A 25,503-nucleotide genomic window follows, 5' to 3' on the forward strand; every position below is an offset into this window, starting at 1 on the left:
AATTAAGAACTCTGTGCAGCTTCCGACAGCAGTTTATTGTCAAGCTGAGCTTGTCTGGTGCCAGCCCTGAGCAACTTCTGTTAACACAGAAATACACAAATAAAACCAACTCAGAGGTGACTACAGACTTGTGAGGGAAACAGTGACGGGTGTCTAAACTGCTGTAATTGAACCCACGCTGGAGGTTTACATAGGCAGAATAAATGGAAAAAGCTCTCCTTTTTTGAGGAGGGATATTCAGTATATCCAGTATATCCAGCATAGATACAAAGGCAGGAAAAACCAGGTTTTGCTGTGCTCTGGAAATATCCACCATTACATGAGCAGTGCAGCCACCTTGTAATCTCAGACAAACACAGGCACCCTCCTTCCCCTGCTTGGAGCCTGGGAGGCTGCAATTAGCCTGCAGTGCTAGTTTCTACAATTATTTACAAGTCAAAGTACCAAACTTCACTGAGAGACCTCCTCCCACGTTGAACAAGGGCTTTTCTGTGCTCTGCTTTGAATTTAAGGCACCTGGAAAGACAAAGGCTTCAAAGCATCCATGAGGGTAACTCCTGTCAGATCTTCCAATGCCCTGGAACATCCTAAGGAGGGGATGGAGAATTCAGACTGAATCTTCAAGGTGTTTACTGATGAGGAGCAGTGCTCAGTCATGGATTAATTGGTTGGTTCTCGTTTCTGTGACTGGGGTGGAACCACTGGAAGCTGAGGTGGGGAGGAAGAATCAGCTGAGCCTTTGAGCCACTCCAAGGCCTCGTCCCCCGGTGAGAAGTGTCAGATTAACATTCACAAATGGTCGTAATTACCTGTGCCTGGAGCCGAGCCAAGGCCTCCCGAATGAAAATTAAATCGTGCAAGGGAGTGCTTGTTCAGCCTGCTCTCCATGGTGCAGAACCAGCAGGGGCCCCAGAGCGGGCACGGGGGCTGTGCTGCTGCCAGGGGACACATGCTGCTGCCAGGGGACACATGCTGCCAGGGGACACGTGCTGCCTGGCGTGGGCCAGGCTGGCCAGCAGTCAGGACTGTCCTGGCCCCAAACCATCCCGTCCTGCTCTGCCTGCACAGGCTCTCTCTCTCCAGCCCCCTGACTTCCTCGGGAAGCTGCAGATTGTTCTCCTGGCTGACACAGCTCTACCCCTGAGCAGATGGGAATTGATCAGTGCTGTTGATAAAGTTCAGGAGCCAGGGGAAGCAGGGCATGGACGCAGCTCGGGGATCAGGAAGGGGCAGAGCAGCTCCCCTGGCAGCCCTGCCCGCGGTGCCAGTCCTGCAGGGCCAGGACACTCCAGGGAGCCAAAGCTGCATCTGCCTGCCACAAAGCACTGAGCAGGCACCAGCCAGCCCTGCTGGCCTGGGGAATCAGTGCTGCAGGGGGGAAACACCCCAGCTCGGCTTTCTTTGGGAACAGCAGCCAAAAAAGGGGAACAATTACTGGGTCCCTGTTCTGTCTCTTCTGCAGCTTCCACTCTCCTGATATTATGTTTTAGCTGGTTGTAAATGGGATATTCCAGAAACACAGCATATGGAGCTTCTGAAACAGAGCTAGGAAAGGAAATTAGTTTTTCTTCATAGAGACATTATTTTTCAGTCATTCCAGTTTTAAATCATACTAAGGAATGCAAGAGCTGAAGCATTTTTGCTGATTTATCTGGGCAAGGGTAGGACACTGCTGTAGTGTCTGACAGAATTCATGGGGTGCCTGTGGACATTCAGAAATCCAACACCACTCCTCTGGCTCTTCAGAAGTAAAGGCTGAAGAACAAAGCAGTTGTAGTATCATTTTATTCACCTAGAAACAAAGGGTCGAAAGTCACAGCATGGAGGTTCATTTTATTTTGTAAACTCATTAAAAAGATGTCCAGGTACAAAATAAGGACATTTTAAACAACAGAACTGCAGACAAAGGAAACTATAAAAATTCAACACATTAATAAAAAGGTTTTATTTTCTTTCTGCATAATTCCTTGACCTTCCATAGCAGTCTGCACACACTCTGAAGCACAGTTGTTAGAGTCATTAAAATTCAAGAGGCTGAACATAAAGCCGTTTGCTCTGCTGGAGGAATGTGTTGCTGAAAGATCCAAACCCTGGAGCACGTTAACTGAAAGTAAGACAAGACTGAAGGAGCTGGCTAAAGGCTGCTAAATGGTTGCTGTGCATTGATCTGCTCAGAATTCCAGCTTGCTTTGCTTCCTGCAGATATGTGGGATATCCCTAGGGGAGGAACGGTGTTAGACTGAACAGGGCCTTGTCCAAAGGTGGCTGTTGTCCTAAGAGATCTAAAGCAGGCTCAAAAATAAGAATATTGCTGCAGTCAAACAGCTTCAATCCCAACTAGTGTGAGTTGTGCACCAGTCTGCAGCAGCTGTCTGCCCAGCTACTGGGATTTGGGATTCAGTCCTCAGTCCTGGATACTCCTGACTGCAAGTCTGAAATCCTGGATACACTGTCAGTACCAGGTCAATCATGAAATTTAGGCTGTGCTAATCTGTAGTTTAATTTGTCCCTGTTTCTCACCCCAGAATGACTCCCACGCACTGCCTGAGGCTGCTGTCAGTGGTTTCCCTCCTGTGTCCTCAGGGCAGGCCTGGCCTGCAGGGTGTCACAGCTCCACATCGGGTCACCTGCAGTGCCCTCCAGGTGTGCCAGCCTCAGGAGCCCAGTAAACATCTCCCCTGAGCAGAGAGCAGCCCGAACGCCTGCAGGGGCTTCAGTGCAGCTCTGCTGTCCCTGCCAGGCCGTAGTGCAAGAAGCAGCCCTGCCCTAAGGCACTTCCACTCTCCCAGGCAGGGCTGCAGGGTCCCTGCAGGCAGGACTGCTGCGGGGGCACTGCCCTCCCCGTGCTGGCACTGAGTGCCCCGCGGTCACAGCCTCCCGTTGGCCTCGCCGGCCTTGGCCTTGTGGTGCTCGTACTTCACAGAGACGATCAGGAAAAGCAGCAGGGTGGCTCCCTGGATAGCAGCCAGCAGGAAGAAGTAATAGTTTAATTGGCAGCCATTGATATTGCCTAGGGAGAACAGGGGAGGAAAAAAGCATTAGCTTAAGGTGATACAAGTGAAAACGTGACTCTGGTCAAGTGTAAGTGGTGAAGGCTGTCCCGCAGAACCGAACCAAACCCCGTCTGCATCCCACAGCAAAGTTCATTGGAATGACCCACAGCTGGGCTGGGCTGCTGAGGAAGGTGTGCACAGGGTAAGCATGGCTTTCCTTCTTCTCCAGAGCCTTAGACCAAGTCAAAAGCAAGTAAAAAACCCCAAAAAATGAATGCTGCAAAGGAAGAAGTTGGCAACTCCACGGATATTAAAAAAGCCATTACTGAATTTGTTTCTCAGCCTTTTTTGGCAACAAAGTTTAGAGTTCATGAAAACGTAGGTGACTCCTTTGTGCTTCAGTCCACCTGGGATGCTCCCTCCGAGCTGTCACCAATTACTGCTCTGGACACTGAGCAATGTTAAATGGAGAGAGCTCGCTGCTGAAGCATCCCTCCATCCCTCCTCTGTGAGGAAGCGTGCCCAGCTCCTGCTGGATTTCCAAGAACAATGCATGGTGGCTGATTTCCAGCCCAGCACAGCCAAGTGGACCATTACAATGATCAGATGTGTTGCAGAGACCAAAACAGTGACGTGTACACGGACCCTCACCAGCTGTTCCTGCAGCAAGCCTATAAACGTTCAGATTAAATTACTTTAATTACTGAAACTTAAGATTCAATTAAATGAACTTATCATAAAATGCAATAAAATTAAACTCAGCCTTTCCTTGACATTTAAAATACAATATAGATGTGAATCTCCATTTCAAGAGCAGATGTGTTTAAAGAGTAGTAATTATCCTTTATGAGATGGGATATTAAACCCATGAAATCTTCGTTTTGGTGGGAGAAACAAGTCAGTTCAATGGCAGCAACCAGCCCTGAAGTGCTGGCAGAGAGGGAGCGTCCTCAGGAGATTCTGGAGGCTGTCAGTCACCCCCACGATGTCATGAGATGGCAGAAACAGGAACTGAGGGCATGTGCTGGCAGTCATTTCACAGCAGCTGATGGAGCAGCGCCCCGTCCTTCACTGACTGCCTCCCTGCAGAGCCAGGTGAAGCTCAGCTGTGGCTCTGCTGGCTTCTAATCTTGCTGCAGCAGAGAAAATGGACTTACAGAGGGGTACTGCAGGGGCTGCTGTGGCTGCTGCAGCTGCAGATCACCCCAGCCAGGTGTGCCCCTGCTGGGGAAGGGCACAAACAGCTGGTGCTGGCACTGCCCATGGGCACTGAGCTGAGGTGGATGCTCAGGATGATGGCCAGGGACTCAGGAAAGGCACAAACAGCTGGTGCTGGCACTGCCCAAGGCACTGAGCTGAGGTGGATGCTCAGGATGATGGCCAGGGGCTCAGGACAGCTGGTGCTGGCACTGCCCACAGGCACTGGGCTGAGGTGGATGCTCAGGATGATGGCCAGGGGCTCAGCAAAGGCACAAACACCTTGCCCAGGGGCACTGGGCTGAGGTGGATGCTCAGGATGATGGCCAGGGGCTCAGCAAAGGCACAAACACCTTGCCCAAGGGCACTGGGCTGAGCAGCCTGCTCACAATGATGGCCAGGGGCTCAGCAAAGGCACAAACACCTTGCCCAGGAGCACTGGGCTGAGGTGGATGCTCACAATGATGGCCAGGGGCTCAGCAAAGGCAGCCCCTTCAGTGCTGGCCACCTCTGGGTAGATTTAGCACAGCCCAAGTGTTTTAAAGGGAGAAGATCTGGCAGTGCCTTCTCTCAGCTGCTTCAGAGAACAAGGGCAAGGGGCTGAAGAAGCCCCATCATTATTCTGAGGAACTCTTATCCCCTGCTGAGCCCTCACCAGCTGAATGACCTCTGCATTGCAGAAAAGGTTCCTTTTCCAGTTTTGAAAGTGTCTGGGGAAAAGAAGTCTCAATGGATGAAATGCTCCTTTGGGGAGGACCTTCCAGAAGGTTCAGGCTGCTTGTCATCTTCTGCAGCTGCTGAGGAACAACTTGCAGGCCACAGATGCCAGCGTGTGGCACAGGCAGGAATCAGCCACCACTGCTTTTTGGTAGATGCAAACCCAGCTGAAATGGCAAATTCTCTAGGAATTGAAAATGCACCAAGCTGAAAGCTCAGGCTGCAGTTTTTAGCCATGTACTCATGGCAGGTCTGGCAGAACTGCTCACACCCTAATTAGCCCACTGAGGATGGCAGGGTTTTCTGAAATTCCCAAGGTGCCACCTACTGGTGCCAGTAATTATTTTTAACCTCCACTGGCAACCCAAAGCAGGTGATTTGTTGAACTTTAGGAGTATAAATAGCTAGCAGACAGAAGTGCAGAATTAACTCGTGGTAATTTCAATGAAGTCACTTGAAATGAGGAAGCTGAATAATCACTTGGAGAGAAATGGGTACGTTTTACTTCCCGTAACCACAGAAAGCAATTTCAGTACTTTATACCAAATCTATTCTTCTGCTGCACATAATTTAAATATTTTTTACTGAAATGAAAATATTTGTAATTTCTAGAGATGAAATGCAGTAACAGCTGAGCAGCTGAGGCTCTACAGAGGCGTTCCTCATGCTTCCAGGAGGGCAGTGAATTATTTTGCACAGTCACGTAATTTCATGCTTAGATGCAAAATGAAACTATTACAGAACAGTAGACAAATTAATATTTTTTAAATAATAACTGTGTTAAAACTCAACAGTGCCGTGTCCTTGATGCTGAACTGAAACTTCTGCTTTCCACGAGCACGCTGCAAAGTAGACTCACCAAAATCCGTGTGATTGCTCATCCAGCCAATTTCTTTAACAGACACCAGTGCCAACAACCCAGAGCCCACGAAGGAGCCAATCCCCGAGAAGAAAAAGAACAGCCCCATAATGGCACTCTGCATGGACTTGGGAGCAGCTGAATAGGCAAACTCTAGCCCTGTGTCAAAAGAGGAAAAAATGCTGTTAGAATGTGTAAGAAATGAGAGTAGACTGTTCTGGAAGTGCTCTAGAAGCCACAGGTGTGCAGTGAATCCCTGGCAGCTCCCAGCTCCTTTTAATTGCTTCATGAATCCTCCTAAAGGCCATCAATGCATCAACCCAGTGCTGAGACACAGACCTTGATCTTTTTTATGTTCCATGTGTAAAATCAAGAAATCTTCTGAACCAACATTTTCATTTTTCTGTCTAAAATGATCCTGAAGGAAATGAACTAAACCAGCTCCAACCTGGCAGCTCCACGTTTCCCACCTGCCCTGCCTCCCTGCTCCCTGGCTGCAGGGCAGTGCAGGCAGGACAAGGAGGAGTCTCCCTTGCATTAGGCAAGAACATTTATTTCTTACAGCCTCAGTGTCTCTGTCTCTGAGTGTGCACACGGAGAAATTAACTGGAACTGGAAAGGCAGTAATTATTTTAATTTCATTTACTTTTGATCTAGAATTCTCGGAGTTCATTGCTCGCTAGCAAGCAATCCTTTTTGAGATTTGTAGATATAGGCCTTGAACTTTCAGCTGCCTTTGCTCAAATTTCAACCAATAAACGCAAGAAAAGGTGCCAGTGACCATCCACCTGCAAATCTGTGCTGCTGAATTTGTGTACCAAGAGCACACACTGGCTTAGGCTCTGCCACACAAAGATTAATGCCCATGATTAACTCTCCTTTTTAGAATAATACTCCTGTCAAAAATCAAATGGGATTATTCACGAGAGACAATCAAATACATTCCTTGCAGAGCTTTTTCTGACAGGTGAAATGCTTGTTTCAAAACAGTCTGCTCATACTGGGAATTAATGCTACCTCATCTAACATTTTTCTCTGCAAGGAGAGCATTACAGAGCTGAAATTGCATAACTCTCCTGTCTGGCACAATAAGGCAGGCTTTATTTACAGCACCGCTGCTGCCTGCCTGCTCCAGGCAGCTTTACAGAAACCCAGAGGCATTTCTTGTGAAGAGCAGGATGAACACGTGAAGGCAGAAGGGCCAGGGAGCAGGAGCTGTGTTCCTGGGGAGCAGCAGAGCTGGGTGCCCTCAGTGCCCCGAGCTGTGCCCGGGGGCCACCACCCTGCTGCTCCTTCCCCTGCAAAGGGCAGCAGGGCCAGCAGCCAGCTGGGATGGCCAGAGGGACCTGAAACTGCTCACCCTGCTCAGCTGAGGGGCCTCCCTGAACTCACACCACAGCCAGAGACTGGGACAGACACACGGACACAGCTGAGGGGCTTCCCTGAACTCAAACCACAGCCAGAGACTGGGACAGACACACAGACACAGCTGAGGGGCTTCCCTGAACTCAAACCACAGCCAGAGACTGGGACAGACACACGGACACAGCTGAGGGGCTTCCCTGAACTCAAACCACAGCCAGAGACTGGGACAGACACACAGACACAGCTGAGGGGCTTCCCTGAACTCAAACCACAGCCAGAGACTGGGACAGACACACGGACACAGCTGAGGGGCCTCCCTGACTCACACCACAGCCAGAGAGCAGGACAGACACACGGACACAGCTGAGGGGCTTCCCTGACTCTAAGCACAGCCAGAGAGCAGGACAGACACACGGACACAGCTGAGGGGCCTCCCTGACTCACACCACAGCCAGAGAGCAGGACAGACACACGGACACAGCGCTGCGGCGGGCAGGGCAGGGGGCACAGTGCATTATTCCAGCATGGACAGGGCAGGGGGCACAGTGCATTATTCCAGCATGGACAGGGCAGGGGGGGCACAGTGCATTATTCCAGCACGGACAGGGCAGGGGGCACAGTGCATTATTCCAGCATGGGCAGGGCAGGGGGCACAGTGCATTATTCCAGCACGGACAGGGCAGGGGGCACAGTGCATTATTCCAGCATGGGCAGGGCAGGGGGCACAGTGCATTATTCCAGCATGGACAGGGCAGGGGGCACAGTGCATTATTCCAGCATGGGCAGGGCAGGGGGCACAGTGCATTATTCCAGCATGGGCAGGGCAGGGGGCACAGTGCATTATTCCAGCATGGGCAGGGCAGGGGGCACAGTGCATTATTCCAGCATGGACAGGGCAGGGGGCACAGTGCATTATTCCAGCACGGACGCTGCCCTTGCTCCCCAGGCTCTGCACCAGTGCAGCCGTTCGGATTCTCCAGCAGCGCTCGCCTGTCCCAGCGCTCTTGGGGGAAGCAGGCAGCCTGCTCTGAGCACGCTGCAGCTCCCTGTGGGCCTGGTGAGACCAGAGCTGCCCCAGGCTCCTGCGCCTCAGCCTCAGCCTGGGCAGCAGGGCTCTGAATGCTCTGTGCAAGGTGAGCTCAGGTAGAGCACAGGAAAGGATCTGGACTTTATTTTCTTGTTCATTTCACAGATACGCTGGATCTGACTGCTCCAGCTGGAAAAAGACCTTAAGACTCAGAACAAAAACCAAAACGAGTGTAACCCTGCACTTCTTGCAACAAAATAAGGTACATTTCTGAATTTGAATGACTTTTGCAGCAACACTACTATTTAATCTGGCATAAAGAATATTAAATCTTTTCTTTGCCTTCAGAGCTCCCTTGGCTGCTGGCAGCCATTGATAATGATTTCATGCTCCTGCTGAAATGAAAGCCCCTCGCTGGTGTTGTCATGTGAGATTACAATTCCCAGTTAGACAAGGGTGCTTGAGGAGGATTGACAGAATAATACAAAAGATTAATGCAGTGTGTGTCATCTTTTTAAAGGTACCTCGAGTGTAACTAATGTGGCTTAATAAGAATATGCTTAGTTTTACAGTAAACAGACAAACAGAGGTATGTTTCAGCTCTTGGGCTATTCAATCCCTTTTTGCTCACAACAAACATTTCCCCATCGTTATGGTTTTGTAACCAGTAACACTTTGCTTGTTTTAAACCTGAATTTCACAGCACGGCAGATGCCTTTATCAAGTTTAATGCTGAATTGGTAAAGTACACTCTGAGTCTTGAGAGGCCTTCTTAAAAATATTAAGAATTATGTTCAGAAGGCAGGAAAGAGCCTTTGTAAAATAAAAAATCCAATGAAAGTGCACTACACAAAGCAATTAAACTCTGCATAGAATTTCTGGTCCCTTTTTTTTCAAACACTGCCCGAGAGGTTTTGAAGTTGAAACGCTGTTGGTACAGACCCAGCAGTGCAGGACAGCAGAACGTTCCCATAAGAATTGTGCAAGCCTCAAAGACTTCTCCCAGAGAACTCCACTGAAGTCCTCTCAGCTTGGAGTGCAGCAAACAGAGAGTGCTTTCCACAGCCTGCAGACAGGTTTGCTGTTTTTTCCTTGCAAACACCTAGGAACTATTAATAGTAGCTGATAGAGAAACAAGGTTGTGTAAGAGGGAAGAAATGGGTTTAACTTTCCATGACCACTTGTGTTTCTGATAAGTCATCTGTTTGAATCAGGATTTAAGTGGCACCGTAACTAAACTGGCTACAAGTAATTAAATTTATTCCTTGGATAAAAATGCTAAATACAGCCTTGGTTTTAGTAACTAACCAAATCAGGCAAGATTTTATACTCAGGTTTTTGTGTGCTGGCATTTGTGACAGGTACCATACACACATAACGAAATGGCCAGCAAGTGAGTAGACAGGAAAACAAAAACAAACCCCACTTTTCTTCTCCTTGCCAAGCAATGCAAGCACCTTATTTTATTTCCTAACAACTGTGATGACAGCAGCCCACGAGTAACCAGAAACCTGACGGAGCAGTTGTTTTTTGTTCCACTCAGAGGGGAGCAAATGGGCCGTGCGACAGCTGGGGCCACGGCCAGCAAGATCTCCCAGCAGCAGAGATCTGCCTCCAGCCTGCTGTGCTTGCCCAGGAATGAAAGTGGCCTCCCAGGGGAAGTGAAACAGGAGCTCTGCCACCAGCAATCGAAGGAAGGGAGCTGTGGGTGCTGCCAGTTGGAGTGGCTGAGCCTCACAGCCCAGCATTTGCAAACAGAATTTCAACACTTTGATAAGGGACTGCAGTCAAGCAGAAGTGCAGCGAGGTTCAAATGAGTTTTACAGGAGCCACTGGAGGAGGCTGGATGGACTGCAGCAGGGAGCTCCACAGTCCTGCTGGAGCAGTGCCAAACCTGGGCTCTCCGAGCTGTGTCTGTCCTGGGAGCCCAGCCCTGCTCCAGCAGCACGGGAGCAACCTGTGCTGAGATTCCCAGGAGCATTTCCCCATGCCAGCCAAGCCTGGGCTCTCTGAGCTGTTTCTGCCCTGCTCCAGCAGCACGGGAGCAACCTGAGAGATTCCCAGGAGCATTTCCCCATGCCAGCCAAACCTGGGCTCTCCGAGCTGTTTCTGTCCTGGGAGCCCAGCCCTGCTCCAGCAGCACAGGAGCAACCTGAGAGATTCCCAGGAGCATTTCCCCATGCCAGCCAAACCTGGGCTCCCTGAGCTGTTTCTGCCCTGCTCCAGCAGCACGGGAGCAACCTGTGCTGAGATTCCCAGGAGCATTTCCCCATGCCAGCCAAACCTGGGCTCTCTGAGCTGTTTCTGACCTGGGAGCCCAGCCCTGCTCCAGCAGCACGGGAGCAACCTGTGCTGAGATTCCCAGGAGCATTTCCCCATGCCAGCCAAACCTGGGCTCTCTGAGCTGCGTCTGTCCTGGGAGCCCGGCCCTGCTCCAGCAGCACGGGAGCAACCTGAGAGATTCCCAGGAGCATTTCCCCATGCCAGCCCAGGAAAGCAGGGCTGGACAGCCACAGGCATGCCTGAGCTCTCCTCCTGCTGAGCCTGCACACACAGCAAACAGACTGATTTATCCTCCTAAATCTGATTTATCCTCCTCCCCTCCCTCTGCACTTTCAGCTTAAGAATCTGTGAGCACACAGCTGCCCGCTGCAGCACACCTGCACTGGGAGGGAACTGAACATCTCTTGCATTTGTTCAAGACACACAAAATGTCAGCAGAGTTTCAGTTTGCTTAGTGTCATGTTGAAGTACTGGAAGAGCTACAGGAAAACTGATCTAGGAAGAAAGTAGATAAAATTATATAAAAATAGCTGCTTCATTATTAATATTCACTAAAACTTTTCTTATTTCATAGATGGAAAAACTCAAGTAACCTGAATTTAAACTGGTAAGTCTTTCTAAATGTGGTTTATTTCTTCCCTTTGCCCTCAGAGAGGTGTTTCCACTTACTAATTGACTTTCTAAACTGTGGCCAAAAAATCACAAAGCACAAATTGTATTTCCAGCACAGAGGGATATTCGGAGGACACAAAACTGCATTAAAATACAATATTGAAAGAGTAGATTTTTTTCCATTAGGGCTTGCAATTATCCAGCACTAACTAGATGCCACACAAATATTTAGGGTGTCACTCTGCTTGAAATTCAATTTTGAAAGCACAATCTTACCTGGCCAGGCTTCAAATGCGCAAGACAGCGGCGAGCTTTGCCACTTAAATGGAGCAATGTCGTATGAAAATGTATTTGGGAACATCAGAGCTTGCTTGTAATGATTTGAGAAGTATTTATTTTCTAAGATTCCATCATTTACCATAGATACAAAAGCAGATTCAAGCACACACAGACTCTTACCTGCTATACTTGCAAATATTTCACTGAATCCAATCAGCACATATTGAGGGATCTGCCACCAGATTGGCAAGTCTGCAGCGTGGTATGTGACATTCCCAATGGTCTGGTTAATGGTTTTAACCTTCACAATTTTCAGTCTGTTGCTTTCCAGAATTCCTATGTGAAAGGGGAAGGAAAAAAGATTGACCTAAGACGCAAACATTGTTTCTCCACATTAAGAATGAAATTAGGATTCAGCCCTGCATTGCAGTTAGAAATGATACAAGAGGAATATGTATTTATTTCCTGCCATAAAGCATTTCAGACTATTTCTGCTGCTGTTATTTCAAGACATAGTTGTTCTGCCATAGAATCGGTGATTATATTCTCATTCAGTAGCAATAATTATACAAACACTTAGCCCACTTCTGGGTGGATCAGCTCAGAGCTCTCATGGACACCGTGCTGGGGTTTTTTTAAAGACAATTTCATTTTCACAAACTACTGCTTTGCACTGTTGAACCATTTCAACTGCCACCATAGTATTCATAAATTAGAAACCCTTTTGCTTATGGAAATGGCTACACCAGTCCTGTAGAGCCATGAAAACCCTCTATGAATATGATTATGTCATTTATTTGACACTTTTCATCCAAAGAGATCCAAGAGCTCATTAGAGCTTGATTTACAAGCAATACATTGCATAGAAAGTACTTCATAGGGAATGAAAAAGAGACAGGTTAGTGTGAAATACAAGCATTTCTAGCTTGCTCAGCACAACAGTTTAGGGTAGAAAGTGAATATCAAATGATGCTGTGGGGTTTTGTTGAAGTTGCCCAGATTAAAGGATTGACTCACAGTTCCATAACATACACAGAATAGCTAATAGTTAATAAAACTCCCTGCTGCACCCAAAAGAGACCTCCATAAAGGAACTCTCATCTCTTATCCTTGGAAATAAGGTGAATTTATTCATCCCAATCCAGAGGAGCAGGGCTGAGCCACTGCCTCCTGCAGTGTGCTCGCCGTCCCAGCCTCCCCTCAGTGCTGTCAGCTGCTTCTGTCCTGAGCCACGACCTGCCCTCATCTGGGACACTAAGTGTGTCCCCAAAACCATGGGCAGGGCTTAGCCAGGCTGCTCACGGGCACCACAGCGAGTCCATCTGCTTCCCCTGTGCCAGCTTCCCTTTCCTGGAGCCACCCAGGGGTGCCACGGGCACATTCTGTGTGCTGCCAAACCCTGGGAGCCACTCTGGCAGCGCTCTCCAGAAACAAACACAGCCCCTGATGGACAGCACAGATCCTGATGCACAGCATAACCCCTGACGCACAGCACAACCCCTGATGGACAGCACAGCCCCTGATGGACAGCACAGGCCCTGATGGACAGCACAGGCCCTGATGGACAGCACAGCCCCTGATGGACAGCACAGATCCTGATGGACAGCACAGCCCCTGATGGACAGCACAGCCCCTGATGGACAGCACAGGCCCTGATGGACAGCACAGCCCCTGATGGACAGCACAGATCCTGATGGACAGCACAACCCCTGATGGACAGCACAGATCCTGATGCACAGCATAACCCCTGACGCACAGCACAACCCCTGATGGACAGCACAGCCCCTGATGGACAGCACAGCCCCTGATGGACAGCACAACCCCTGATGGACAGCACAGCCCCTGATGGACAGCACAGCCCCTGATGGACAGCACAGTTCCTCTTCTCCTGGCTCTTCCCAAGTCTGGGATGTAAACCCTGAGGGAGCAGCCAGACCAGCAGCTCTGTGCTAAGTGACAGTGCCACATTTCTCACTAACATCTGCGTTTGGGTAAAGATTGGTCTGAATTTATTACTTCTTCATGTCAGGCCAGCCACCACATTCTCTCTATATTCCTCACTTCTTTTTAGGTGACCCATCTTATCTTTCTTTAGCTCTTTACCTACCTCTGTGCCCTCTGAACTATGAAGAGCTGCCGTAATTAAAATAAATCTGGACTTCTTGGTGTTTTAATTTTAATATAGCTGCCAAACACTTTAGAGTGGAACTTAATTAAAGTGTAAACAAAGCAGTTGAGTCATCTGAGAGCTCAGATATAATTTCATTTATTTACACTCAACACAGAATTGTTGCACCTCAAAACATCAAGTGATCTTAATGTGTTTATACTCTTACAAAATAACCATGGAGCCACTTAGGAGCACAATTACAGTATACAAAACTTGGCCATAAATTCATCTTCAAAGTACTTTAGTATCTGGAATCTATTGATTCTTCCCTTTAGACTTTGATAGACAAGTTTCATATTCAATTTTACACTCTTAGGAGTTAAAATAACCTTAACTTCTTGCTATAATGGTTTAAACTCTATAAATGAAGTAGATTTTCCAGCTGAATAACCTTGAACACTGCTGCTCGGAATTCACCGTAAGATGCATGAAGCACAGCAGATGTTCATTAAATCTCATCAGTTGTATTTTAACAGTTTGTAAAATATTTTAAATAATCTAAGCAATCTAATAGGCAGCCTGAGCAGTGTCCACAACTAATGGCTGTTGGATAAACAAGTCAAAATGGAGATATGGCACAAACAAATCATTAAGATATTGCCATGATTGCAAACCCTTGACATTTTCATATGTTTAAGATTTCATTCAGTGTCCCTCTCAAAGGCAGCAGTGGTTGGAAGCAACAGTGTGTTTTAAGAATGTTAAAATATGGCAGCTATAAATATCACCTAATGACATAATAAAAATTGAGTGAAACATAGAAACCAACACCTTGCTAGAAATAAACAGTTTCCCAAACCCCAGATTTGTCACAACTGAAGCCCTTAAATTCCTGTTATGATGAAGAGATGTTGAGTTATTCCAAAAGGTTAAACTTTCCAAACATTGCAAATAATCACCCAAAGATTTCACCTTTTCAGTTTCTACTGGGGCAGACGCGGGGAGGATCAAACCAAGAAAAGCATCTGTTACAATTGTAGGTGAATTGGAAAAAGCAGCAGAAACTTTAAGGAATTCTGCTGTTCCCCAAGTCAGCTCTCACAGCTTGAGTGCCCTTCCCCACTATGAATAAAGACAGATATGGCTGGTTTTGAATTCCCTCATATGTGAGCCCACAGGTTCTATTTAAAGAGCTGACATTTAAGTGTTTTACATCATCCTCTTCTGCAGCAGCAGCGTCCTAAGAAACATGGAATAGGAGAAACACTTCTATTTTATCTTGAAGTGACTTTGTTTGAAGAACTTTCCTTGCCCACAAAGTGACCTTGGCCTAATAATTACCTCTCTCATTGAAAGGATTCTTAATAACCATACAAAGTGTCGCTCTCCCTAAAATATAGGGGATCCCAAGTGCTGCAATGAATTCATTTAATGCTATAATGCTTTATCAGGGTGTGCATTACAGGGATGCTGGCGAGGCTATAGATTCTGTGAAGCATTGCTCAGAGATGTTCAGTTCCACATCAGCAGCACTTAACAACTTGAAATCATCTCAAAAGCAGCTGATTTATGGGGCCAGCAGAGTTGCCATCTTTGCCCTTCCATGCTACAGCTGAGCTATTTTACACTACACTAATTCCCAAACATTAGGGAACAGGAACACAGGGGGGAGAAAACCCAAAGTGGGAGGAAACTCTTGTTCAGCCATAACCTAACTTTATTATTTCAGAGCAGGGGAAAGGATTTTGGGTAAAATTTCAGCTTTTTTATACTTGTGAGTCAGAATGCATGAAGAAACATTTTTAAAGGGTATATGCAAAGTCTCCTTCAGGCAGGAAAAAATGGTCCAACTTTATAACAAGTGTTCAGAACAGTTTAGTAAATTGCTGGATACAATCCCCTTTATTGAGGAAAATGCATCCACGAAGGCACATTCCAACTGTCCCACTAAAAAAGATCTGAATAATGCTGAATTAAATATTCACACAGCTCTTTTAAGAATGCTGTTGCAGTGAGCTGGAGAATTCACAATGTCAGGAGATGCCCAAGTCGTTTTCTTACCTGCAGCAAAGGCAGAGCACATCACAAAGAACATCCCGACTGCAATCCTCTTCAGGGAGGAGGGCAGCAAGCCATTCCTCTTCAAAATGGGGTCCACCAGTTTGTCCTTCAGGGGTATCAGGATCAGGATAAGCACTGCATCAAACATGGTCAGCCAGGCTGCTGGGAACTGAAAGGGGAGAGGACTCCAGTTGGCAATTTCATACTTTAGAGTTAATTTTTACTAATATTTTACAAATAAGGATTTTGATTGAACACTTTGATCCAAAATAAACAACAATGCACTGACAGACATTGTGAAAAGTCAGAGTGTTTAAAAGCTGAAGAAAATACTCAGCAAATCAGGTTTTCATTGAATCAGGCTGCTCATACATCTGTAAGCTCAGCTTCTCATCTGACAGAACTTAACTTTTTACCTAATTCAGTCATGAAAAGCATTTAATAGCCAAGCTCTGTATTTCTCCTTCAAGCTCAGAACTATCAGAAACATGCCACAGAAGAGCAGAAACAGTCTCACTAATGTCAATGCAAAGTTCAATTAAAATCAAGTTCCACTTATCAAATGACTAGAGAGGGGGGTGTAACACGTGTAAACCCTGTAAATCCTGTGTTTTACTTCTCTGTACCATTTCTGCCATCACATGATGCCAGCCCTTCTTGAAAAGTATTGACTGAACAGCTTCTTTCAATATGCTGAAGGTAAAGTGATTATTGATTAGGCAGTCTGGAGTAACAAATGTGTTTCCAATTCCAAATGCTAATGTATCCCTTAAGGATGGGCATTTATTCCTCCTGGGCTTGCAGAAATGCTTCTGTGCTGCTCTGGAAACTCAGGGCACGGAGACTGATCAGCTTTCTCCAAAGGTCAGACTTGGGCACTGAAGGATAAGAAACTCAGGGTGAAAGCAGTGAGAGTCACCTGAATGCATCCAGAGCAGGCTGCTGGGAACTCCAGACACTTGTTGGTGTGACAAAACCTGGGATGTGCACCGTGCTCCTAAATCCCCGAAGGCTGGGGCCCCTGATCCCAGAGGCACTACCTGCATTCCTGGAGGTTCTGCACAGCACTGTAACCTGCACTGCACTCGAGAAAGGCCCTGGCTCTGGTTTGCTCTGCTCACCGTGTGGATGGAGTTGGTGTCATTGGATATCTCGGGGATTTTCAGGTGGAGACTCTGCAACACGTATGTTGTCTGCATCTGGCATCAGGAGAGAGGAGTTGAGATTACTTGGACAAGGAGTGCTGAGAGCAAGATATTTTTCATTTTGTAACCATTAACAAAGTTTGTACCAGAGCTGAAATGCCAAGACAGCAAACTGAAAACAATTATGGTCAGAACATCACAAGATTTTTTAACCTTGTAGCTATTTTTACTAAAAACACAAAGAATCATTTGTGTGTCTTTGAAAACAATTTCTGCATTGTTTCCTTTGCCCAAAATGTCTCTGATATCCCAAGTCATCTCGGTAAGGCAGAACCTGAAAATTAAAAGGAGGTCTAGGCCACTAAGCCTGACCCACATGAAACAGCTGCAAGATGAAACACAGCACAGTATTGAAGATGTGTGAATGTGTACAATGTGAGTCTGAACTACCATTGTAATGATTTTATTTGTTTCAATTATTAGATCAAAATATTATTTGAGAGCATCCCTTAGTAGACATTTTTCATGTCTCAACTTCAAGGTAAGTTTCCTATTAATGAGAGAACGCCCAAAAATGTTAAATTAGAAATTATGTAAAATATAATCTGGAACTACTCACTTGAAAATACACTGTCCAGTAAGGTATTAAAGCCAGGAAGACAGGGATGATCTTGACAAGAGCTTTCACATCCTCTACCTTATCTTCTCTGAAGGGGCCCCCCCGAGACAGCTTGGCCATCTCGAAGAGGCTCTGCCTGCGAGGCGGGTGCAGCACTCCCTGGCCTTCACTTGGGAAGAGGATGTCAGATGTTTAGTTAAACACAACTGGCAATCTTCTCTTACTTATAAAAAGCTAATGCATTTCCAAAATGAGTGATTCATGTAAGTTACAGCAACACAGCTAGGCCAGAATGGATCCCCAGCAGGTGGAAACACGAGAGGAAACCTTCTGCCACGGAGTTTCCTGATCTCCCATCCTCCCCTCCCAGCCCAGCCCTAAATAACTGGCAGAACTTGGAGTAACCTGCAATTTGTGATATTGCTTGCTAGGTCACTGAACTCTCAGGCAATCTGAACACATGACACCCCACTGCAGAGCTCCTGACACCTCTTACCAGTGATTCAACTCAACCACCAGTATTCCACGGGCAGCTCTTAACAGTGGAAGAATTTTGGCTCCCATCAAGCTACTTCCAGCACTAAATGCAGATGACAGTGCTTTTCACACCAGGAGGCATCCACACACACATCTGCCAGAGGAGAAAGTTAACTAATGCTGAGGGCAGCCCAGCCGGGTTAGGGCACACCCTCAGAACTCTGGGCTGGCAGGACACAGCTCAGCTGGCACTGTGGTCTGGCTGCAGGGAGAGCCAGTGATCTCACTGTGCCTCCCCATCCCTCAGCTCCCAGACAGCAGCTCCAGGACGCCATTCTCCAGCTCCCAGAGCAGAGCTGCTCGTTCTCCTGCAGCCTCTGCTGGGAGGGACCAGCAGCCAGTGTGAGCCGAGGGGTTCATCCCAGGCTGACTCTGAGCGAGGCCACGTGAAGAGCTCATCACAAACCTGCTTGCCGAGTGCTCCCCGTGGCTCTTCTTGGAGCAGCAGGAGTAGGTGAGAATTCTGAACATGTCTGTGAAGGCGCTGCCATCGGGAGGCTTGGTGATGAAGAAGCTCTGCCCACACAAGAACACCATGAAGGAAATCCCGATGCAGACTGTTGGGATGCTGTACCCGATCACAAAGCTCACGTTCTGCTGGATGTAGGCAATGCCTCCCAGAGAGAGGATGGCTCCCAAATTAATGCTCCAATAAAACCAATTAAAAAACCTTCTTGTGGCTTCCGGACCCCGGTCTTTGACCTGGAGAAGATTAAAAGCAAGCCCTTCAGTTTCTGAAGAAAATGAGGCTAAACAGAATTAGAATCTTTGAACTGGAATTCAAACAAGTTCAATACACTGAAGAGCTCAGGTTTCATTTAGAGTCACACTGGAATGATTTCAGTGTTTGGGCTTCCCATGGTATTTGATGAAATGACACCTCAGTGAGAGCTGCAGCATTATGTCAGTAACCTTCCAGAAGCTCAGCACAGGGATAAAAAAGCCACACTGCTGAGAGAGACAGCTTCCCCAGAGAGGCCATTATTATTTCTACTGCACTGACTCTCACTGGGTCATTTCTCTACAGAAAGCTCCCTCAGATTAACATCCCATAGTCCACAGGAGTTTAAGTAACTGTTTTTTAGTAACAAAAAGTTAAGCTACCTAAAAATTCACATATTGCCACAACTGCTTCTTCTGACTGCATTTACATAACAGTTAACACTATTCCATTTTCTAAGCCTCAAATGAATACTTGGTAATTAAACAACAAATTTAATTTTTAACACAGTCTTAATGCCTCTCATCAGAACACAAACTGAGCACTTGTCATTCTGACCTTTAAAAAAATTAATTAAATTTGGGTTGCCTGAGGATCACCAGGCTCCAGTAAATATTTATCCCTGTAAGTCAGTGCTGTTCATAGTGTTAATTTTTCTGCTTGAAGCTCTCAGTGTCTCTCCAGTGAAAGTAAAGACATCCCTGGTTGACAGAACTGTCCTGTAGAGTTCTCACCATCCCTATTTATTATTGCTTACTCTAAGTTACCCCACAAGTTGTAATTCAGTCCCAGGAATGCAGCATCACTCCTAAGAGGTGATGTAAGAGAAATGATGCAAATCAAAATCTGAAATACAATAAAAAGATCAAGTGGTCTGCAGAAGAACCCATAATACTGTATGTGCCAGTGGCTGATGACTGAAAGGCCATGAACAGTGACTAGCAAGTCAGTGCCACGCACCAGCCTGGCTGAGTCAGTTTTTTTTCATTTGTAACTGCAAATTTCCCCTCCTCATTTCCCAGATCTCCAACAGACCCATATTTGGTCAGCAGTATGAAAAGCAAGCCGTGTCTTAAAATGAGGTTTTAACACTGCCAGTTCTGATTAACAGCTCCAGGTTTCCCAGTGGTACAAAGCCATCTGTACCATTTAGCCAAGCCCCAGAGAGGAGATATGAAAGTTCTATTCCTGTGCACAGTTAACAGCACCGCCAGGCCTTCAGCTGCATCTGTCACAACGTCCGATTCAATCCTGGAGACTAAACCCAAGAAATTCTCCCTCTCCAGCTTCAACTTGGTACTCAATTCCTAACTTTCATCAGCTGCAGCAGTGGGTCAATCCAGGGATTCCTCCTGAAGCCCAATGAGCAGCAGGATATTAGCAAACAATTACATGGAACACAGTGCTCCAGCGTGTGTGTTAGCAACCTGTTTGATGAAGTTTCTGTTTCTTCATCACAAAGTCTCAGTTCTCTTATTTCTGCAAGGCAGATGACTCCTCATCCTCCCTCTTGCACATGACCTGGCTGACATCTCTACAAAGGAAAGCTGGGAGAAGAAAGCCAACTTTGATGCAGTTAAGAACAGGGAAGCACACCGTGAGCCTTCTGACAAGCGTTATCCCAGCCTCCAACCATTAGCTCCTGAGAAACTTCCTGAGCCAAGGATGGCCTCTCCCTGCTTGATCAATGCAGCAGCTCTCCTCTCCACGAGCTTGTGTGACCTGCCTCTGAACCCAGGTCAGCTTTCGGAATCCACAGCATCCCCTGGCAAAGAGCTCCACAGGTAATGAATGACACGGTGGGAAGGACTGCCTCCACTGCCTGCTTTGAACCCAGCCTGTCTGAGCCTCGCTCCTTGCTCCAGGAAACAGCACAGACAGCCGAGCTCCATCCCATTCCTGCTCCAGAGACAGCCAAGCTCCATCCCTTCCTGCTCCAGAGACAGCCGAGCTCCATCCCATTTCCATCCCATTCCTGCTCCAGAGACAGCCGAGCTCCATCCCATTCCTGCTCCAGAGACAGCCAAGCTCCATCCCATTTCCATCCCATTCCTGCTGCAGAGAGAGCCAAGCTCCATCCCATTTCCATCCCATTCCTGCTGCAGAGAGAGCCGAGCTCCATCCCATTTCCATCCCATTCCTGCTGCAGAGAGAGCCAAGCTCCATCCCATTTCCATCCTATTCCTGCTCCAGAGACAGCCGAGCTCCATCCCATTCCTGCTCCAGAGACAGCCAAGCTCCATCCCATTTCCATCCCATTCCTGCTCCAGAGACAGCCGAGCTCCATCCCATTTCCATCCCATTCCTGCTCCAGAGACAGCCGAGCTCCATCCCATTCCTGCTGCAGAGAGAGCCGAGCTCCATCCCTTCGTGCTCCAGAGAGAGCCGAGCTCCATCCCATTCCTGCTGCAGAGAGAGCCGAGCTCCATCCCATTCCTGCTGCAGAGACAGCCAAGCTCCATCCCATTTCCATCCCATTCCTGCTCCAGAGAGAGCCAAGCTCCATCCCATTTCCATCCCTTCCTGCTCCAGACACAGCTGAGCTCCATCCCATTTCCATCCCATTCTTGCTGCAGAGAGAGCCGAGCTCCATCCCATTTCCATCCCATTCCTGCTCCAGAGACAGCCAAGCTCCATCCCATTTCCATCCCATTCCTGCTCCAGACACAGCTGAGCTCCATCCCATTCCTGCTCCAGACACAGCCGAGCTCCATCCCATTTCCATCCCATTCCTGCTCCAGACACAGCTGAGCTCCATCCCATTCCTGCTCCAGAGACAGCCGAGCTCCATCCCATTTCCATCCCATTCCTGCTCCACTGCTGCCTCTCTCCCCTGCCCACTGCTGGCACAAACCACTGTCACATCTCTCTTTTTGCAGCCTTTTCAGAGGTAGGAAATTTAGACTGATTCGTGATTCCTCACCTGGAAACTACTGACCAGGTCTGTGGCCCTTCCTGGGAACTTCCCCCACCATCTCCAGTGTCCTTTTTGTAAGAAAGTGACCAAAAGGAAGGCAGATACACCACAGACTTACAATGCAAAGAATCCATCTCCCCCTGCTTTATCACAGCATACATTTGCACTAAAAATCACATCACAGCCTCATCTGAAATGCCACTACAGCATTTAACTGGCAAACATTAATAACTGAATAAAGGTCCCACTGAGCTGCCTGGTGGAATATCTTCTCAAAGACAAAGAACGATGAAGATGTCTTGTCAAAACCCCGCACAAAAGGAACATGACCACTCAGAAGTTCCTGACAGTACTGCTTTCATTTGTTCCTGCAGTCAACTGACAGTCACAAGTGACAAATGTTAACAAACACCCCAAACTGATCCCAGTCAACTCTGAGAGCAGCCACACAAAGAGCAGGGATGGAACAGAGAACCCTGTCCTGTCCTTAGCCTACCGAAGAAGGTACAATGACAGGAGTTCTGTGCAGTCAACTTTACAGAATCCTGACCCTCTAATCCATCACTGCAGACAGCCACTTATTCTCTGAGATCGTGTCAGACAGCTGGGTAGCTGAGCTCCACAGTATTACTCAGCTGCTCAGTAATTTCAAAGTTTTACACTGAAATTCGGCAAGTCCCCACATAAAGTCTCTTCCTCTCCCATCTGTTATTACTGGCCTTGTGAAGGCCACAGCTTGTTCCAAACTTGTTCTCTGCAGAGCCTTCGAGGTCCACAGGCTCGTAAGAACTTTGACAGCGGCAGCAACAAAACAAGCTGCAGTCAGGGACCTTCAGATCTTTATATGCAGCTCCCCATCCTTATCCAGAGGCTGGAAAATCTATGCTCTACAAATAAATAAAGGCTGAAAATCACTCTAAAGCCATCTTTACAGCAGCAATTTCCAGCAGCACCTGTAAAGCACCAATTTCAGCAGAGCTAGGAGATGTGTGGCAGTCATGGCCTGGCATTCACTGGCTGGGAAGGCAGCTCAGAGGGCAGGCACGGCGCGGGTGAAACCTGGCCTCCCCAGTCGCTGTAACCCTGACAGAGACCCAGCTATAATTAGAACCATTATGGCTGAGACCAGATTAGGAGCCTGCTGCTATTCTGGCCTCAGTGCTGAAGCTGAAGCAGCTTTCACAATGATGGCCAGCAGTCCCACTGTTTCCTAACTGCAGAAAGTCACAGGCTGCTCCATGAACAGGAAGCGACAGCAAACGCTGGCCCGAAAGGGGAACTGGAAAGTGCCAGGTTGTGGGATCACATGATTAGAAACCATTCTGAGAACCATCCCCTCACATTCACACAGCACCACGGCTGCAACTTCTAGAAAAACATTCCTAAACACAGTTGAGAAAAGCTGGTCTGTCCCTGCTTTGCAGGAACTCTGCTAAGCTGGCTTGATCCTAACTCTAACAGCACTTCTGAAAGCAGGCACTCAACAGAGAGACAGAAACCACAGCTTCCAACTCCAGGGAAAAGTCAGTATTGCAGTTCAGTTTCCAGTCGTGCACAAAGTGATTCTGCTAAATAAAGAAACCTCTCATTATACAGGAGCTCCCCACCCCAATTCTATACACATGTTAAAGCTGAAAAATTGACATGGTGATTTTTAAGAGACCCGCAATGAAATGTAATTAACATTGTTGTGAAAGGTGATTGTGCCAGCTGAGGTACATGATACACAATTCATCCCTTCCTTTGGGCAAGGAGGACAAATCCTAGCAGCACACAGCCAGCCAAAACACGCCTGCAATGTGCTCTGGCCTCCCAGAACGTGGCTCTGGGATAGACTTTATCCTCAGATACAGAGATTCAGATAGATATATACAGCTATATAGATATATACTCATCTCCCCAGCAGTTTTCTGCATTCCTGTGCAGGGAAAAGGCACCCAAGAGGGCCCCAAACTGCACTCCAAGGTAAGTGGCACGCTGTAATAGATTTAACAAGAGATAAGCCAGAAAAAGAGAGAAGGGGGAAATTCAGACCTCGGCAGAGCTCCACTGATTATTATGGCCCAGAAAGGAGTATTTCTTTTGCTTCACCCTACATAAATCACTGTGAATTATCTGCAAACCCGGCCAAAACCTGCTTTCCTTGAATTCCTGGGGGAAAAGCCTTTCCAAAATCCAGCTGCAACAGCTACCCTTCCATTGGCAATGGCTCTTCTTTTGCTCTGTTCCTGCCATTATTTATCTCCCATATTTAACTTTCATAAAGCGTTCTGGGGATGAGCAGTCACTTTTGAAAAACACCTTACAAGATAAAGTCATATTAAAGCTATTTCACTTGATGGGCTCAGGCTGGCTTAAGCAGAGCTAATGCACTTGGGACACACAATCCTGGGCTATAATAATGTTTCACATTTATATACTGCCTTTCACCCGGAATTCAGAATACACGAGATGCCAAGGAATGACAAATGCAAACTGCACAACAGAGAACAGAGCTACGTTTGGCAAGGATTCTGTGGTGGATTCTCCCTCTTTCAAAGAATTCATGGCATTTCTGATACCTGCTCTAACCAGAACTCAGCGAGCCAGCAAACAGACATGCCACTGGAGTTTCTGTTGAGCTAGAAAAGCTGCTCAGCAGTACCTGAGCATGCTGAAATTCTCCATTTGCAAAGCAGAAATTACATTTCAACATCCACAGCCAGCATGCCGCCTTAGCACAGGACTTTTCAAAACTGCGTGTAACAGAGTATTCCAGCTGCTGCTGAACTGCAAGCTGCCTGTAAAACGTTCTCTGTGCAGCCCCTGGGTTCTGCAGGGATGACCCAATGAATGAGATCACTGTGGCAGGTCCCCGTAAGGTCATTTGACAGGATGTGTCCTCATGGAACAGCCGAGGTGATGTTTGGCACGGCCAGAGCAGCTTCCCCATCATGTGATGCAGCACCAGCCCGCACAGAAACGCCACTCCAGGGCAAGGCAGTGCACAAATACCCAAAGCATAAAAACTGTTCGTTCTGCAGCCTTCCTTTATCACGGGACGGTAAAGCCTCTGACAGTGCCTCACAAGGCCCATGCCATCCTTGTCACAGCTAAAATGTGTACCTTGTACATCATCTGATGAGCTGAGGTCACATTAACTGGGTACAAACTCACCAGGGAGGACAATTAGCAGTGCACTTCATGACCATTAAGTATTCAACCCAAGTCCTCAAGATGCTGATGGCTTAGCCAACTCAGATCGCACAGCTAAGGCAGGGAAACCAGGGAACCAAGGGTCATGAGGGATCCGACACCGCAGAGGCACCAAAATTACACCAAGCAGGGCCCAGCTCAGCCGCCTGCCCCGCACAGGGCCGGAGCCGGACGAGGCGACTCCCTGCGAGGCTGGGCACCCACAGAGAGCTCGGTCGGCCGGGCAGTGCCCACCCCAGCACGGCAAGCCCCTCTGCCACCCGGGGCACCCCAGCAGCTGGCACGGCATACTCGACCTGGTCTGCCCCGAACGGGGTGATGTTGGCCTTGACCGAGCCGACGCCCAGCCCCACGAGGACCAGTCCCACGAAGGTGGCGGTGGCACAGTAGCGGGTGGCTCCCACCTGCGAGCAGGGCGCCAGGGTGGCGTTGGCCGCCGGAGAGGAGCAGTTCTCCACGGGGAACAGGGGGACGTCCCCGCAGAGGCCCTGGCGGGTGTGCGGCGCGGCGATGACGGGGAAGGCCAGCATGCCCAGCAGGTAGAGCGCCATGCTGAGCAGGATGGTGCCGAACTTGCCCAGCAGGGCGTCGGCCAGCCAGCCGCCGAACGGCGACACCAGGTAGGTGATGCCCATGAAGAGCAGCAGCGCCTGGCTGGCCTGCGCGCCCTCCCAGCCGTAGGGCGGCCCGTTGAGGAACAGCACCAGGTTGGAGGTGATGCCGTAGAAGGCCACTCGCTCCAGCAGCTCGGCCAGCAGCACGGCGGCGCAGGCCAGCCGCCGGCCCTGGAAGGCGCTGCTGGCCGCCCGGCCGCGCTCGCCGCTGCTCAGCAGAGGGCTGCGCTCGCTCGGCTCGGCCTCGTCCAT

General features: G+C 48.2%; 1 protein-coding gene across 1 annotated transcript; it reads right to left on the minus strand.

Moving 5' to 3' along the window:
* Positions 1-1,768: 1,768 nt before the first annotated feature.
* On the minus strand, positions 1,769-25,503 carry SLC15A4 (solute carrier family 15 member 4). The gene is made up of 8 exons (XM_038152156.1): positions 24,934-25,503; positions 18,211-18,506; positions 17,268-17,436; positions 16,625-16,702; positions 15,504-15,672; positions 11,513-11,668; positions 5,767-5,925; positions 1,769-3,010 (listed from the first exon to the last, which is right to left on the minus strand). Exons 1-8 carry the CDS (start codon positions 25,501-25,503, stop codon positions 2,868-2,870), a joined length of 1,740 nt encoding a protein of 579 aa, XP_038008084.1. The 3' UTR covers positions 1,769-2,867.

The sequence above is a fragment of the Motacilla alba genome, chromosome 15, assembly GCF_015832195.1.
Source record: "Motacilla alba alba isolate MOTALB_02 chromosome 15, Motacilla_alba_V1.0_pri, whole genome shotgun sequence".
Classification (NCBI taxonomy): domain Eukaryota; kingdom Metazoa; phylum Chordata; class Aves; order Passeriformes; family Motacillidae; genus Motacilla; species Motacilla alba.

Bases quoted from the DNA above. Each gene is read 5' to 3' on its own strand.
- SLC15A4 (XM_038152156.1), bottom strand. From the start codon at position 25,503: ATGGACGAGGCCGAGCCGAGCGAGCGCAGCCCTCTGCTGAGCAGCGGC. The intron at 11,669-15,503 runs GTAAGAAAACGA...CCTTTCACATAG, and splicing joins GTGCTCTGCCTTTGCTGCAG to GAATTCTGGAAAGCAACAGA. The intron at 3,011-5,766 runs GTGAGTCTACTT...TGTTCTCCCTAG, and splicing joins GAGCAATCACACGGATTTTG to GCAATATCAATGGCTGCCAA.